The sequence below is a fragment of the Myxocyprinus asiaticus genome, chromosome 14, assembly GCF_019703515.2.
Source record: "Myxocyprinus asiaticus isolate MX2 ecotype Aquarium Trade chromosome 14, UBuf_Myxa_2, whole genome shotgun sequence".
NCBI lineage: Eukaryota > Metazoa > Chordata > Actinopteri > Cypriniformes > Catostomidae > Myxocyprinus > Myxocyprinus asiaticus.
In genome coordinates this window covers 3,033,776-3,050,143 of record NC_059357.1, presented here as the reverse complement: position 1 = coordinate 3,050,143, position 16,368 = coordinate 3,033,776, and the positions used below count along the sequence as shown (strand labels likewise).

Genomic DNA, 16,368 nt, shown 5'->3' with positions numbered 1-16,368 from the left:
GGCTGAGGAAGTTTGGAATGAACCGCCACATCCTCACACGGTTCTACACCTGCACTGTGGAGAGCATCCTGACTGGCTGCATCTCCGCCAGGTACGGCAATAGCACCGCCCACAACCGCAAAGCACTGCAAAGTGTGGTGCGAACTGCCAGACACATCATCGGAGGTGAGCTTCACTCCCTCCAGGACATACTGTATATACCAGGCGGTGTATGAAAAAAGCTCAGAGGATCATCAGAGACTCCAGCCACCCGAGCCATGGGCTGCTCTCACTGCTACCATCAGGCAGGCGGTATCGCAGCATCAGGACCCGCACCAGCTGACTTCATGACAGCTTCTTCCCCCAAGCAATCAGACTTTTGAACGCTTGATCTCTCACGATCAATATACATCAGCACTGCACTTTATTAATCTTATTATCTCAAACTGGACTGTCATAAATTATATTCTCTCTTAACAACACACTAGCAAATGACTATCAACCGACAGCATGAATGTCAATACAACCTTACTGCACATTTATATATATTATTTTTATTGAATAATGTGTATCTATATTGTGTGTATTGTATATTGTACAGTGTATGTTATTATTTGTATATTGTGTTGTGTGTAATTATGTGTATATTAGATTTTAAATTGTGTTGTGTAAATCTGATGTTTATTGTAAATTGGTATATGTCTCATCACTGTCACGACTGCTATGTTGCTCGGAACTGCACCCAAGAATTTCACACACTATTGCACTTGTGTATATGGTTGAGTGACAATAAAATTGAAGTGAAGTGAAGAAGTGAAATGAACAATTGTATTTTTATAAACTAACATTAACAAAGGTTTATATTTTTTTATATTATATTGTTCAATTGTTATTTCATGATACCTAATGCATTAACTATGTGCCAAAGTACAGCTCAGTGTGTTAAAAACAATATGTGACAGGTGTACAAGTGTCAGGTGTGCTCAAACTTAAACCGTGTAAGCCTCAAAAGCAGTATGGGAGACTTTTCTGTTAAATGCATTTGCTACATAAACCTCCTGCTGCCAATTTTGACCATTAAGATGTAAAACTCTTCATGCATTGAAACAGATGATTATAAACTCTATAATGAATTTACACCCTTGAGAATGTGACAGGATCTGCATCTCTCTTGCGTAATTGACTTGCACTTCAAAAGGATGGTCTGGGTCACAACCTCTGTCAGCAAATGCGCTCTTTTTAGGAAAAGGGGGGAAGGCAACAATAACTTCCTGGGCTTGCAGGTCTGTTTGACATTTCATTGTGCCACCAGGGCTGGAGCACTTCATCAAAATATGTAAATATTGAAAATGCACCATTTCTTAAAGGAATATTTCAGGTATGATTTACTCACCATCATGTCATTCCAAACCTGTATAAACATCTTTCTCCTGTGAAACACTTGAGCTGTAAATATCATGTGACTAATCACTCTAGAGCCAAGGGAAATGACATCAAGGCTATGCTGATTGGCTGACAGCATCACAAGAACGTGTCTCAAACCATTCACTAGCAACTATCGTGAGCTGTAATGTCAAAGGCAGCAGAAATGGAAAAATAAAACATCCATTTCATGCTTTTAAAGGAATACTCGGGGATCAATACAAGTTAAGCTCAGTCGACAGCATTTGTGGCGTAATGTTGATTACCACAAAAATTAAGTTCGACTCGTTCCTCCTTTTCTTTAAATAAAGCAAAAATCGATGTTACAGTTAGGCATCTACAATGGACGTAAATGGGGCCAATTTTTGGAGGGTTTAAAGGCAGAAATGTGAAGCTTATCATTTTATAAAAACACTTACATTAATTCTTCTGTTCAAACTCATGTATTATTTGAGCTGTAAAGTTGTTTAAATCTTTATTTACAGTCGTTTTAGGGTTTAAGGGTTTGTTGACATTACATCATCATGGCAACGAAGTTGTAAAACTGGCTATATCTTTACACAGAAAATTTTAATAAGAGATTTTATCACACTAAAATCATGCAAACACACATATTGTTTATATTTTGTGTCTATACTTTTGAAACAGTGAGTAGGGTTATCGATTTAACATGTAATGCAGTGCGATTAATTATATGAAAAATAATGTGTTAAAAAAATGAATGATGTCACCGGTCCGTAATAAGGAATATTCCTTCCATAAGAGCAATTCAAATTTGGAGTACGACCTGTTTTCTCCAGGGGGCAGTAAGCGACACTCCAGCTGTATAGGCAATGTGCAGCTTATACAGACAACAAACCGCACTTACCGACAGCAACATGTTCCTGCGTACAAACACAGCTTGATGGAGCGCAAATCTGAACGCAGGGATCTCAAGACGTGTTTTTCTACATTTTAAAATTCGTTTAACTTGACACAGCGACCTAAAAACGGTATGTTTATGACACAACGGCACCGTGAACCTTAAACATAAACCTACAGAAAATGTCATAAAAAGCAAATATGAGATGAAAAATTAAATTGCTGCAGGAACCACATCATTTTGTGGTGCTTCTATGACACTTTCCAAGTAGCTACAGCTGCAGGCCGGAGACCTCCAAACGGGGGTGGAATCTCCAAAAGAGGGCGGGGTTACTCAAAGGGGGCGGGGTTACTCCAAAAGTGGGTTGCAGCAACTCCAAAAAGGGGACGTCACTTCCACTCACAGGTAAGGTTAGGGAAAGGGTTAAGTTAGGGGCTCCCTATATCTTCAATGGTGATTTGGAGCTCACGCCACTTTTTGGAGCAATGCCGGCAGCTATACCCTTCTCAAACTTTCAGATCATGTGTCGACTCGTGTGCTCTCCAAGACTCGTACCCCAGTACTTCGCATCACAAGTTCAACATTCTATCAGTTGAGCTACCGTGCAATTTGATCACGTTTGAACAAGCTTGTAAATGTATTTGGTTAATTAATGCAAATGTTAAAATGAGTAATGCGCTATAGTAACAGTGTTTAAATGTAATAAGATAGCACTGTGTGAAGAACAGAGAGAAAAGTAAGTGTTTATGAACTGACGTTTTATTTGTGATTTGTGTGAAAAGGAATACAAGTTAGTATTGCTGTAGCGCCTCTAGTGTTCATTTCACCTGGAAACTGCCGCAATACCTACAACGAAAATGTACGTGATTCTATGAGACCAGGTTGTAAAACCTAATTAAATATTTGCAATGAATTTAGTAAGAATAAACAGCTACATTTTGCCACCATAACCAGCAAAGGCTAACTGCCCATGCTAGCTAGCCAAGTAGAAGTCTGAAATAATTTAATGCGTGTTTTTCTGTAACTGAACCCATGAAAGGCATAAAAAGCGAGCACAGTCAACACCACTGCATGTTAGGATTGCTGATTGATTGTTGTTTTGCTGTCATTGTTGAGTTGAATAGTTTTGGGTTTCCGTTTGAAGCTAACTTATCATATCTCTGCATGCTCCTTCAATTGAAAACCGAAATGCGCCCCAAGTATTCTCAAAAACTCCCAACTTTAAGGGCATTCAGAAACGTTCTCTTTAGCAGATGTTTTCCAGCATCCTGTAAAGCTTTTGTAGTTGACCTATCTTACATCCATCCATTTCTGATCCAAACGACAAGTTTTGGTTGTGTAGTCAGGCTGCAAAGTGTGTGTGATGCAGAGAAAAGCTGTTTCCCGTCTGAAAGCTCCAAACAAGTTCATTTAAGCAACGGAGTGTAGACGGGATAATGGGTCCCTTGATCAAAGCAGACCAGTTGAGTGGGACAGCAGCTAGCAGTCCTGCCCTATGGAGCTGTCGCACTTTTTTCCATTAGCATACAGCGCTCTGTTGTGTAATTGGGATGTTTTCTACTGTGGATATGCCACTAATCATACAGTATGTGCTTGTCTGTTACGCTTTCACTCTCAAATCCACATCAGAAGAGACTGAACAAGCCCTGTGATGTGTCGAAAGCTCCGTACTGATTACAACAAACAGACAAACATATTTTTCTTCTTTCGAGTTTTGAATTTGTCCAACTGGTTTGATCACTGGGACAGAAATTAATGTTTGTTTTACTGCAATTTTCAATCAGTGAGTTCACTCTTTAAAACAGACATATTTTCTTCAAAATAATGTGAAAATATGGTTGTACTTGAATGTACCCTGTGTCCCAGGCATTCAGCAGTTTCATTTTGCTTCAAGAGAAAACTCTGTCTGTCTGGCAGAAATGGGCTTTTATGGGGCAATATCGGTTTTATTACTTTGTGTTTATTTGTTGGAAGGATTAAAGCTGCAGTTAGTAGAGTTCAGTTGTTTACTTAATCTCTTTTTTTCTCTAAAACTTTTCTATATGTGTTATTGGCGAGTCTCAAAGGATTTTTTCCTCTTCTGTTGGGTTTTGTACAGATGTTTTCTGCTGTAAACAAAGACATATTGTCTAGAAACGTCTGCTGAATAAAGATGGTATCAAAAGGCCTTTTATAACTGTTTTTTTTTTTACATAATTCTTGTTAAGAAATGGTCATGCTGATGATTTAACTTGGAATAGATTTAACCACACCTGGTTTTCCTTCTTTTCCTTTGACAGATAAACATCAGCACGAATACACCAGCCATCTGGATCTCACCGGGTCACACACGCCCAAAATCGGTGAGTTTATTTATTTATTTTCTGTCATTTCAAAGTCCCAACAGCAAATCCTTTTCATTTCTGTGCTTCCTGCTTGAAAAAAAAACTCCCATCTTAAACCAGCCTGAGGTGGCTTGCTGGTCTTAGCTGGTTTAACTGGTCATCCAGCTGGTCTCAAGGCCTGTACAAGTGCCTAAAACCGTCTAAAACCATAAAAACTAGCCAGGGCTGCATTTCTCTAAAGCATCATAAGCTTAAGTTGATCGTAGAGGCCATTGGCACCAGTGGTTTCTACAATCTACTTAGGCTTACGATGCTTTTGGGAAATGCAGACCAGCTTGGTCAGGCTAGAGACCAGTTAAACCATATTAGACTGATTTAAGCCTGAGGTAGCTTGCTGGTCTTAGCTGGTTTAAACTGGTCTAGTTGGTCACACAGCCTGGCCAAGCTGGTTTTTAGCTGGTTTAACGGGTCACCCAGTTGGTCTCACGGCCTAAACTAGTGCCCCAAACCCCTCTAAAACTGTCAAAACTATCAGGCTTGGTCAGGTTAGAGTCCAGCTAACCACATTAGACTGATTTAAGATGGGGGGTTTTCAGCAGGGCTGTTTATGAAATTAACAAATAACGCTTCAAGCAGCTCAGAGCTAAATCAAGAGTTTAATTGATTTATGAAGACTTCTTGATATTATCAGTGTCTTCCATACCCAGATGGTTTTCTGTGACATATAATATCAGCGCATGAAGATTGGAGTAATTAATGCTAGATTTTATCTCCAGAAAGGAGTTTCATAATTAGCCTCATCAAATGAGCGTTGATAATATCCATTACTGAAGATGCTTAACTCCCCGACAGTCCTTTAGATCAGCGATGCCTTTTGCGCAAGATTTGATAGGAAAGAAAGCAGGGCTTTGACAAAACAGTCTCTTGACAGGAAATTAAAAGCTTAGCCTGTGAATGGCTTTGCTAGCGGGGAGGATTTCCGTAACAAAACAGTATGCTAATCAGATCAGAACAGTTTGCTGACATTATTGAAAAGCCACTGTTGTATTTACACCAACCGTATCTCTTGCTTTCCCAAATGTGATTTTGTGTGAAAAGCTTTTCAGACAGTAATCACACATCAGTCACATCTCTCACAGTTGAATGGAGATAACATTAGTGTTTGCACTCTATTGAATCAAACTCCTTTGTGCAAGCTATCACTAAAACTGAACTTAGCTAAAGGAAGTTTATCAAAGAAAGGGCAGAGTTTACTTTAATTTACTTCTATTCCTGTCCTGAAACTCTGAACATCCAATAACTCGTAATAATAATTTTGTCTGTGACACAGAGGATTAACATAATGTAAATAAAAGAATATGCTACTGATCTTGTTTTTCTCACTTGGGTTTGATAGGACACAGAATAGAGTACTATGGTAAGCAGAAAACATGTTGTGTTTTATCTCTCTTTTCCCTGATGTCTTTGCCCACTTTTTCTCTATGAGTATCTATATTTTAAAAATCCCTCTCTGCTGGTCTCTCTGTGCTGATTTCTGTGTGTGTACTGTCTCTCTGTGCTAGCCTCTCTTTGTGTTCAGTCTCTCTGTGCTGGTCTGTATGTGTGTTCAGTCTCTCTGTGCTGGTCTCTTTGTGTGTTCAATCTCTCTGTGCTGGTCTGTATGTGTGTACAGTCTCTCTGTGCTGGTCTCTTTGTGTGTTCAGTCTCTCTGTGCTGGTCTCTGTGTGTGTTTAGTCCCTCTGTGCTGGTCTCTTTGTGTTCAGTCTCTCTGTGCAGGTCTCTCTGTGTGTTCAATCTCTCTGTGCTGGTCTGTATGTGTGTACAGTCTCTCTGTGCTGGTCTCTTTGTGTGTTCAGTCTCTCTGTGCTGGTCTCTGTGTGTGTTTAGTCCCTCTGTGCTGGTCTCTTTGTGTTCAGTCTCTCTGTGCAGGTCTCTCTGTGTGTTCAATCTCTCTGTGCTGGTCTCGATGTGTGTATAGTCTGCCTGTGCTGGTCTCTGTGTTCAGTCTCTCTGTGTGTACAGTCTCTCTGTGCTGCTCTCTCTGTGTGTTCAATCTCTCTGTGCTGCTCTCTCTGTGTGTACAGTCTCTCTGTGCTGCTCTCTCTGTGTGTACAGTCTCTCTGTGCTGGTCTCTGTGTGTTCACACTCTCTGTGATGGTTTATCTGTGTGTACAGCCTCTCTGTGTGTTCAGTCTCTCTGTGTGTTCAGTCTCTCTGTGTGTACAGTCTCACTGTTCTGCTCTCTCTGTGTGTTCAGTCTCTCTGTTCTGCTCTCTCTGTGTGTACAGTCTCTCTGTTCTGCTCTCTCTGTGTGTACAGTCTCTCTGTGCTTTTCTCTGTGTGTACTGCCTCTCTGTGATGATCTCTCTGTGTTCAGTTTCTCAGTGCTGGTCTCTGTGTTTCCACACTCTCTGTGCTGGTCACCCTGTGTATACAGTCTCTCTGTGCTGGTCTCTGTGTGTACAGACTCTCTGTGCTGGCCTCTGTGTTTGCAGCCTCTCTGTGCTGATCTCTCTGTGTTCAGTCTCCCTGTGCTGGTATCTCTGTGTGTACAGTCTCTCTGTGCTGGTATCTCTGTGTGTACAGTCTCTTTGTGCTGGTATCTCTGTGTGTACAGTCTCTCTGTGCTGGTATCTCTGTGTGTACAGTCTCTCTGTGCTGGTATCTCTGTGTGTACAGTCTCTTTGTGCTGGTATCTCTGTGTGCACTGTCTCTCTGTGCCGGTATCTCTGTGTGTACAGTCTCTCTGTGCTGGTATCTCTGTGTGTACAGTCTCTCTGTGCCAGTATCTCTGTGTGTACAGTCTCTCTGTGCTGGTATCTCTGTGTGTACAGACTCTCTGTGCTGGTATCTCTGTGTGTACAGTCTCTCTGTGCTGGTATCTCTGTGTGTACAGACTCTCTGTGCTGGTATCTCTGTGTGTACAGTCTCTCTGTGTGATCTCTCTGTGTGTACAGTCTCTTTGTGCCAGTATCTCTGTGTGTACAGTCTCTCTGTGCTGGTATCTCTGTGTGTACAGTCTCTCTGTGCTGGTATCTCTGTGTGTACAGACTCTCTGTGCTGGTATCTCTGTGTGTACAGTCTCTCTGTGTGATCTCTCTATCCACTCAAACAGGAACTTTCTCTCTCTTCCTCATTTTCTTTAACTGGACACATATTAATGCACAAGCTCTTCTTCACTGTCTCTCCTGAATGATTATCTTCTTCTGTGCTTTTCTCTGTGTGTACAGTCTCTCTGTGCTTGACCCTTTGTGTGTTCAGTCTCTCTGTATAGTCTCTCTGTGCTGGTCTCTCTGTGTGTGCAGTCTGTCTATGCTGGTCTCTGTAAGTGTACAGTCTCTCTGTGCTGGTCTCTCTGTGTGTGCAGTCTCTCTGTGCTGGTCTCTTTGTGTTCAGTCTCTTTGTGCCGGTATCTCTGTGTGTACAGCCTCTCTAAGTGTACAGTCTCTCTGTGCTGGTCTCTAAGTCTAAAAACTCTCTGTGCTGGTCTCTCTGTGTGTTCAGTCTATCTGTGCTGGTCTCTCTGTGTGTTCAGTGTCTCTGTGCTGGTGTCTCTGTGTGTACAGACTCTCTGTGCTGATCTCTCTATCCACTCAAACAGGAACTTTCTCTCTCTTCCTCGTTTTCTTTAACTGGACACATATGCATGCACAAGCTCTTCTTCACTGTCTCTCCTGAATGATTATCTTCTTCTGTGCTGTTAGAAGTGTCATATGTGTCCACCGTAATTCTGTTGTGCCTAAATATAAACACTCTGAGCGACACTTCCTACACAACACTGAAGCAACACATGAACATATGTGTGCATACATAGTGTCACACATGCATGTACAGTGCATCCGGAAAGTATTCACAGCACTTCACTTTTTCCACATTCTGTTATGTTACAGCCTTATTCCAAAATGGATTAAATTCATTATTTTCCTAAAAATTCTACAAACAATACCCCATAATGACAACGTGAAAGAAGTTTGTTTGAAATCTTTGCAAATTTTTTAAAAATAAAAAACGAAAAAAGTCACATGTACATAAGTATTCACAGCCTTTGCTCAATACTTTGTTGAAGCACCTTTGGCACTAATTACAGCCTCAAGTCTTTTTGAGTATGATGCTACAAGCTTGGCACACCTATTTTTGGGCAGTTTCTCCCATTCTTCTTTGCAGGACCTCTCAAACTCCATCAGGTTGGATGGGGAGCGTTGGTGCACAGCCATTTTCAGATCTCTCCAGAGATGATCAAACGAGTTCAAGTCTGGGCTCTGGCTGGGCCACTCAAGGACATTCACAGAGTTGTCCCGGAGCCACTCCTTTGTTATCTTGGCTGTGTGCTTAGGGTTGTTGTCCTGTTGGAAGATGAACCTTCGCCCCAGTCTGAGGTCCAGAGCACTCTGGAGCAGGTTTTCATAAAGGATGTCTCTGTACATTGCTGCATTCATCTTTCCCTCGATCCTGACTAGTCTCCCAGTCCATGCCGCTGAAAAACATCCCCACACCTTGATGCTGCCACCACCATGCTTCACTGTAGGGATGGTATTGGCCAGGTGATGAGCGGTGCCTGGTTTCCTCCAGACATGACCCTTGCCATTCAGGCCAAAGAGTTCAATCTTTGTTTCTCATGGTCTGAGAGTCCTTCAGGTGCCTTTTGGCAAACTCCAGGTGGGCTGTTATGTGCCTTTTACTGAGGAGTGGCTTCTGTCTGGCCACTCTACCATACAGGCCTGATTGGTGGAGTGCTGCAGAGATGGTTGTTCTTCTGGAAGGTTTTCCTCTCTCCACAGAGAAATGCTGGAGCTCTGTCAGAGTGACCATCGGGTACTTGGTCACCTCCCTGACTAAGGCCCTTCTCCCCGATCGCTCAGTTTGGCCGGGCGGCCAGCTCTTAGGAAGAGTCCTGGTGGTTCCAAACTTCTTCCATTTACGGATGATGGAGGCCACTGCGCTCATTGGGACCTTCAATGCTGCAGAACTTTTTCTGTACCCTTCCCCAGATCTGTGCCTCAATACAATCCTGTCTCGGAGGTCTACAGACAATTCCTTGGACTTCATGGCTTGGTTTGTGCTCTGACATGCACTGTTAACTGTGGGACCTTATATAGACAGGTGTGTGCCTTTCCAAATCATGTCCAATCAACTGAATTTACCACAGGTGGACTCCAATCAAGTTGTAGAAACATCTCAAGAATGATCAGTGGAAACAGGATGCACCTGAGCTCAATTTTGAGTGTCATGGCAAAGGCTGTGAATACTTATGTACATGTGATTTATTTTTAGTTTTTTATTTTTAATAAATTTGCAAAGATTTCAAACAAACTTATTTCACGTTGTCATTATGGTGTATTGTTTGTAGAATTTTGAGGAAAATAATGAATTTAATCCATTTTGGTATAAGGCTGTAACATAACAAAATGTGGAAAAAGTGAAGCGCTGTGAATACTTTCCGGATGCACTGTACTGTGACAGTAATGCAAATGTAAACGTCTAGATGCACATGCAATTGGAACGAGTTGGCAGAGTCCAGGTTTGGCAGTTGAGCATACAGTGCATACTTTTTCTCACACACGCACAAACTTGAAAATGAGCTGTCTGGACCAACACTATAACATTTTTAGTAAAAGAGATGATTGTATATATTTAATAGTGATTATGGCAGCAGTAATTCCTCAAATGATGGAGAAGAGCATTATAACCTGGCATATATCCAGATGCACCATGCAGTTAAGTGCACATTCTGCATTTTAGAGTCAATTCAGATGCTTTACTGGATCGGATGCAAAATTAGCGTGCAATTAATTCGTAGTGAATTCTTGCCATACTTTGTTTCTCAGACAGATGTCATTGTATTCTACACACTGAGCTGGGTCTGATTTCTCCAGTATCAGACCTATTTTTCATGTTTCTCTCTTTCTCTTTCTTTCTCTTTTCTACCTCGCAGAGAAGCCAAGAATGAACAACATCCTGACGTCACAGACTGAGCCGTATGATCTGTCATTCTCCCGCTCTTTCCAGAATCTCACTCATCTGCTTCCGTCATATGAGACGACCATGAAAGACTTGAGTAAATCCTCTTCCCTTTCTCATAACACATGATATGTCATGTATATCTTTTCTCTAAGAGAGAGATAGAGACAGGTTCCATTGTCATAGTTTGCTGCCTTTCTCATTAAATGTTCATATTGTTCCTACATTTAGGCATGATGTGCAAAGCTTTCATATGAAAAAGTTATACAGGAATCTTACAAGATGGACATAACTGGCAAAAGTAGATTTGTATATGTACTGACACACAGTACATTGGAATAATTTCCAATCGTATGCTTTCATAACAATCATGAGTCTCATGGAATAATTTATTAGACTTCTGAATTATACTTTTGTGTTCTTTTGAAGCTTGAAGAGGTGGTCACCATTAACTGCCATTGTATGACATCACTGAGCACAACATTTATTCACAATTTCTCCCTTTGTGTTCAGAAAAAGAAAGAAAGTCATATAGGGTAATAACAACACAGGGGTGAGTAAACAATGACTGAATTTTCATTTTAGGATGAACTATCCCTTTAGTATTGTTAGTATTGTGAAATAATTATCATGACACATTTTCAGTATTTAACCCAACTTCTCGGTTTGTAATGCGCGTAAATGTTTTTGTTATTCACATTATTCTTGATGATGATTCTCATTGGATTGTCATTACTGTAATACAGTATTTTTACAGTAAAAATACTGAAATTTGATGATTTTTTAGGGCTGTCAGTTGATTAAAATGTTTACTCGAATTCATATTCCCATTAATTAATTGAAATAAATGCAATTAATCTCATAATTGCATGCGATTAATTGCTGAAAAAGGCCCTTGAATAAAGCTTATTCAATATATAATAATCAAAATAATTATAAATAAAATATGTAATAAATGTAATAATTCATTACTGTGGCAGACAAGTTAAACATTGATTAGGCAATACAAAAAGTGGCACTTTCTTGTTATAGTGGCGTGATTAATTGCGTTATTTTTTATATAATTTATTTATTTATTTATTTTTGTGGATTTTCTCCCCAGTTTGGAATGCCCAATTCCCAATGCGCTCTAAGTCCTCGTGGTGGCGTAGTGACTCGCCTCAATCCGGGTGCTGGAGGACGAATCTCAGTTGCCTCCGCGTCTGAGACCGTCAATCCGCGCATCTTATCACATGACTTGTTGAGCACGTTACCGCGGAGACAGTGCGCGTGTGGAGGCTTCACGCTATTCCCCCATGGCTTTCCACGCACAACTCACCACGCGCCCCACCGAGAGTGAGAACCACATTATAGCGTCCACGAGGAGGTTACCCCATGTGACTCTACCCTCCCTAGCAACCGGGCCAATTTGGTTGCTTAGGAGGCCTGGCTGGAGTCACTCAGCACGCCCTGGATTCAAACTCACGACTCCAGGGGTGGTAGTCAGCGTCAATACTTGCTGAGCTACCCAGGCCCCTTTTATATAATTAATCACACCAAATCAACACATCAAACCAACAGGCAATTTTTTTTACGTGTCAGAACGTTCTTGGCAGGTTTCATGAGAGTCAATCATATTTTGTGAATATTGCATCTTCATTTATCTCCATGTATATTACTTATACTATTCCAACATAACATATAATAATAATCTTCTTTAATGTGTTAATATATGTTCTCCAAGTATACTGTGATCTGTGATTGGTCTGTCATGGATCTCATCGATTTTATGCTACTCGGTGTTTTCAGCTTAAATTCACATTCACATCAGGTTGATTTACCATTTATGGTGTAATAAATTATCTCAATAGGTAAATGATGAACAGACCTAGATAGGTAATATAGAAAAGATCGAAGGTTTAAACCGCTGTGAGGGTTAAGTTTGTGAGATTCCCTATCACTCTGGTGACCTTGAGCAAAACGCTTCCCTGTAATAAATGCACAGCGAGTCTCTCAGGATAAAAAGAAGAAAAAAATCTGCTAAATGAAAAATAACCAATGGACTTTGCCAGAAGACAGCTTTCATTAAACACAAATGGCAAGATAAATTATACATTAAAGGATTGGCATGCTGAGCTTTTATGATTAGATGGTCAGCAGTGTACCTGCAGCTCTTAACTCAATGAAATCCAAAACGTGGAACAAAGAAAAATAAATCAATTTAAAACCAAGAAGAATTATAAATGAAGCATTTTTTTGCTTGCTACTTCCACATAGGCAGTCTTGTTATGATGTGCATGATGGCAGCTCGTCCTGTGTCTAGTGAAGGTCAGCCCATGTGGCCAACCTCAGAGATAAACACTCACTTTACCCCTGTCATGGGCGACATAGCAACGGCATACGAAAAGCTGCTTTAATCAGGATTGCATTACTCCGTGCTGATTTGCACCGTCTTATCCGAGTAGATAATTGAGCTCTTGGGTCTGTGAGTGACCGTAGGTCAGAGCGTGGCCTGTAGGCTTGTTCTCTGACCTTTTCACTTGTAATGTCAGGCCGGCACATCGGCACATTCGGCCTTTGGAATTTGCTCGGCTACAACGCCTGCCAAAACCCTGCAGTGTCAGTGATGTTAATTGTGAACTACAGAAGCCAGCCAGACCAAACGGTCTTCATTAGCTTTAAGATTTACAGTTCAGTGCTGAATCAATATCTGTATAGTGTATAAACAAATTAATCTCTTTCTCCTAACTTTCTCGTAGCTGTGGCTGGTGTGCTGTTGTTGCTGGCAAACTTCTTTTAAAAAGTTGCTTCTAAAGCTACAACCCAGCAAACGGGACATTCTCAGAACTTTGGCTAACGTTCTCTCAATGTTATTGCAGTAACATTGATAGAACATTTTTTCAACATTTTCTGTTGTTGATCAACGTTAGCATGAAAACGTTATCCATACATTGTTAGTGGAACGTTCTTTAAATGTTACTACACTGTAAACAATATATATTTCCACAATTTGTCACAACAGCTTTTTTTCTTGAGTCAAATACTTAGTTACTAATGTTGTTTAGTTAACATAATTTGTGTTTCTGTTGAGTAAACTAATGGCAAGTTTTGAATGCATTGATGTAAAATAAAACATTTAATAACCATTGAAAAACATTTAGAGAATGTTTCGGTAACAAAAGCATGGAACATTCTAATAATGTTCTGCAGAACATTTCTATAACTAAGGAAGAACGTTGAGAAAATGTTTGAAAAATTTGAAAATGTAACGTTCCATTAACGTTTTGTATTACGTTTTAATAACCATTGAAAAACATTTAGAGAACACTTCTGTAACGAGAGCATGGAACATTCTAATAACATTCTGTAGAACGTTCCTATAACTAAGGATGAACACTGAGAAAATGTTTGAAAAATGAGAAAATGTAACGTTCCAGTAACGTTTTAATAACCATTGAAAAACATTGAGAGAACGCTTCTGTAACGAGAGCATGGAATGTTATAATAACGTTCTATAGAATGTTCCAATAACCAAGGGAGAACACTGAGAAAATGATTACATTTGTTCACATTTGTGTTCTATCTGTGGATCTGACTCTCTTTTTCAGGTGACAAGGATGACGAGTACTACATCCGAAAACATCACTTGCCTGACCTGGCCCCTCGTGGCGGTAATCTGCAGTCACACATGATAAAGCTGAGTGTCGAACCCCCAGCACAGCGCCAGAAGCCCAAACGCGTCCAGCGTGCCATGTCCCAAGACCACGTGCTCTCACCGGCCCGCTCCAAACCGCATCACGACTATAGCATACCCTTGTACAGCGGTGGCGCAGGAGGTCTCTCCCCGTACCACGGACGCATTCTGTCCGAAGAGCAGCTGTTGTCAGCCGATCGACTGCACTCGCAGGATCCTTTGCTCTCTCCGGAGAAGATGCTGTCCTTGCGCCGCTCAAATTTCCGGGAGAAGGCCATGTCACGAGCGCTTTCGCACACGGATATGTTCATGCCGACTACGCCAGTCGTGGACCGACACTACAAAATGTTAAAGATGCATTCGAACCCCAGCACCACGAACGAATCGTACAACACACTGACTGTTAGTAGTGCGCAATCAGGCAATAAGAGGCAGGCGTTCGCTAACCGACGCATGCATACGGTCGATCACCTGCAGTATATACCTGGACATCACCATCATCAGTACAGGACGGCGAGCAAGACGGAAGTAACTGTCTAACCGCTTGAGATAATGAAAGATGAAAGCAGATTAGGAGATGATAATGAGATATGCTGGGACGGAACGAATGACTATGATGTCAACAAACAATTGCAAAAGTACTCTGCGGGTTAGCCGAGATCTGGCTCAAGAGACTCTAAAATTACGGCGCCGTCCCACTTTGACGAATTCTTTTTTAAGGGTACAAACTTGACCTGTTCCTGCTTCCAGCGCAAGCTTTCCAGCTCCATCAGTTCTGGGTCAGCTGAGGGAGGATCCGCACTTTCTGAAGCGACCCGGATCTTTTTACACATAGAGCAAAACACAAGGGCTTTGCAGACGGACGCCGGACTCAAAGCGCACAGCAGCAAGCCGAAAGCTAAACAAAAAGCTGAGACTATTTTTCCAGAATCAGAACTGCTACGAATGTGCACTGACTTTATACATACAGTACATCGAAACGTATATAGAGGTATGATTTGTAACTTGAGTCCTAAACATAGCTATAGCGATTCTTCTTGAATAACAAACTGGCGTTAGCACTTTAGCGAGTGCCTCTTTGAAAAACGCGACCCGTTTCGATTGCGAAATGGGGAAACGGTTTAAAAGCACAATAAAACCGAAATCGTTTTTTCTCTTTGTCGCATATCTTCATTCTTTACATTTCTTCTGTGATATCATCAACTTTTCAATAGAGCTGTGATGTTACATTTTGCGTTGGTGATTGTAAATAACACTCAGTGAGTTAGCTTTGTGGGAAATGGGTTAATTTTCGAGTTTTCATTGTTCCGTTTCGAACATTTTCTAGCTTAATCAACCCACCCAAAGTATATTTGATGACACAAATGTGTACAGTAGTGTGTGTGTGTGTGTGTGTGTGTGAGCATTTTTTAATCTGTACTTGTAGACTAATGTTGAATAAATTTGGTTGATTCAGCCATTCGTACGTATTGTCTGCTAGTTTTGAAAAATAGAAAGAACATGTGTGCATGTTGTTGATGTTTTGCCAGAGTCATGATTTATTGACGTCTCAGTGGTGTTTTGAGCGTAACTGTGATGCTGGTAACACTGTGAGAGCATCTTCTCCCTTAATGTTCAACCGCAGGAGGTGTTTTCAGAGCACAGAACACTGAAGGCAGCCAATGTTTCCCAAATCCCAATGGCTGGAATATCATCCTTTGGTTGGCTGTCGCTCCAATTGGTTGGATGTCGTTTGTAGGCAACCTTACCTTGACATTGGCTTTGATTTATTGGCTCATTCTATAACTGGGGGTACATTTCATGTCAACAACAAAGTACAAAAACAAAGTGTTTTCTCAATAAAACTGTTGGTTTTAGCTACTAATATTTCTTTAATGTAACATACTGTATCTACAAGTTGCTTAAGCATTAAACACCTTTTTGATATTATAAGGAAAAGGATGTTTTCCCTATTGAGTTTGTCAACTATGTTACGGACAAACTGCATGTCATTACAGACACTGATTAAATGCTACACTTCAGGTAACACACATAATTAATGGTTCTTTTGTCTATTCTGCCATATGTACAGTAATTCTTAAAAATAACTGTAAGAATTGTGTGTTTTTGCAGATATTCATGTGATACTTTCAGCACGGTCACTAGCGACA

At 40.8% G+C, this 16,368-nt stretch overlaps 1 protein-coding gene across 3 annotated transcripts in view; it reads left to right on the top strand.

Annotated features, from left to right (window-relative positions):
* LOC127451985 (protein shisa-6-like) overlaps positions 1 to 16,020 on the top strand; it is a 105,916-nt gene extending 89,896 nt beyond the window's left edge. For 2 of the 3 annotated variants that reach the window (XM_051717090.1, XM_051717089.1), the window contains exons 6-9: positions 4,543 to 4,605; positions 5,984 to 6,004; positions 10,520 to 10,642; positions 14,133 to 16,020. In XM_051717090.1, coding sequence (XP_051573050.1) covers positions 4,543 to 4,605; positions 5,984 to 6,004; positions 10,520 to 10,642; positions 14,133 to 14,758 — 833 coding nt within the window. In that variant the 3' untranslated portion in view covers positions 14,759 to 16,020. The remainder of the gene's footprint in view (positions 1 to 4,542; positions 4,606 to 5,983; positions 6,005 to 10,519; positions 10,643 to 14,132) is intronic. The other variant, XM_051717091.1, reaches the window with a different exon arrangement.
* The last annotated feature ends 348 nt before the right edge of the window (positions 16,021 to 16,368 follow it).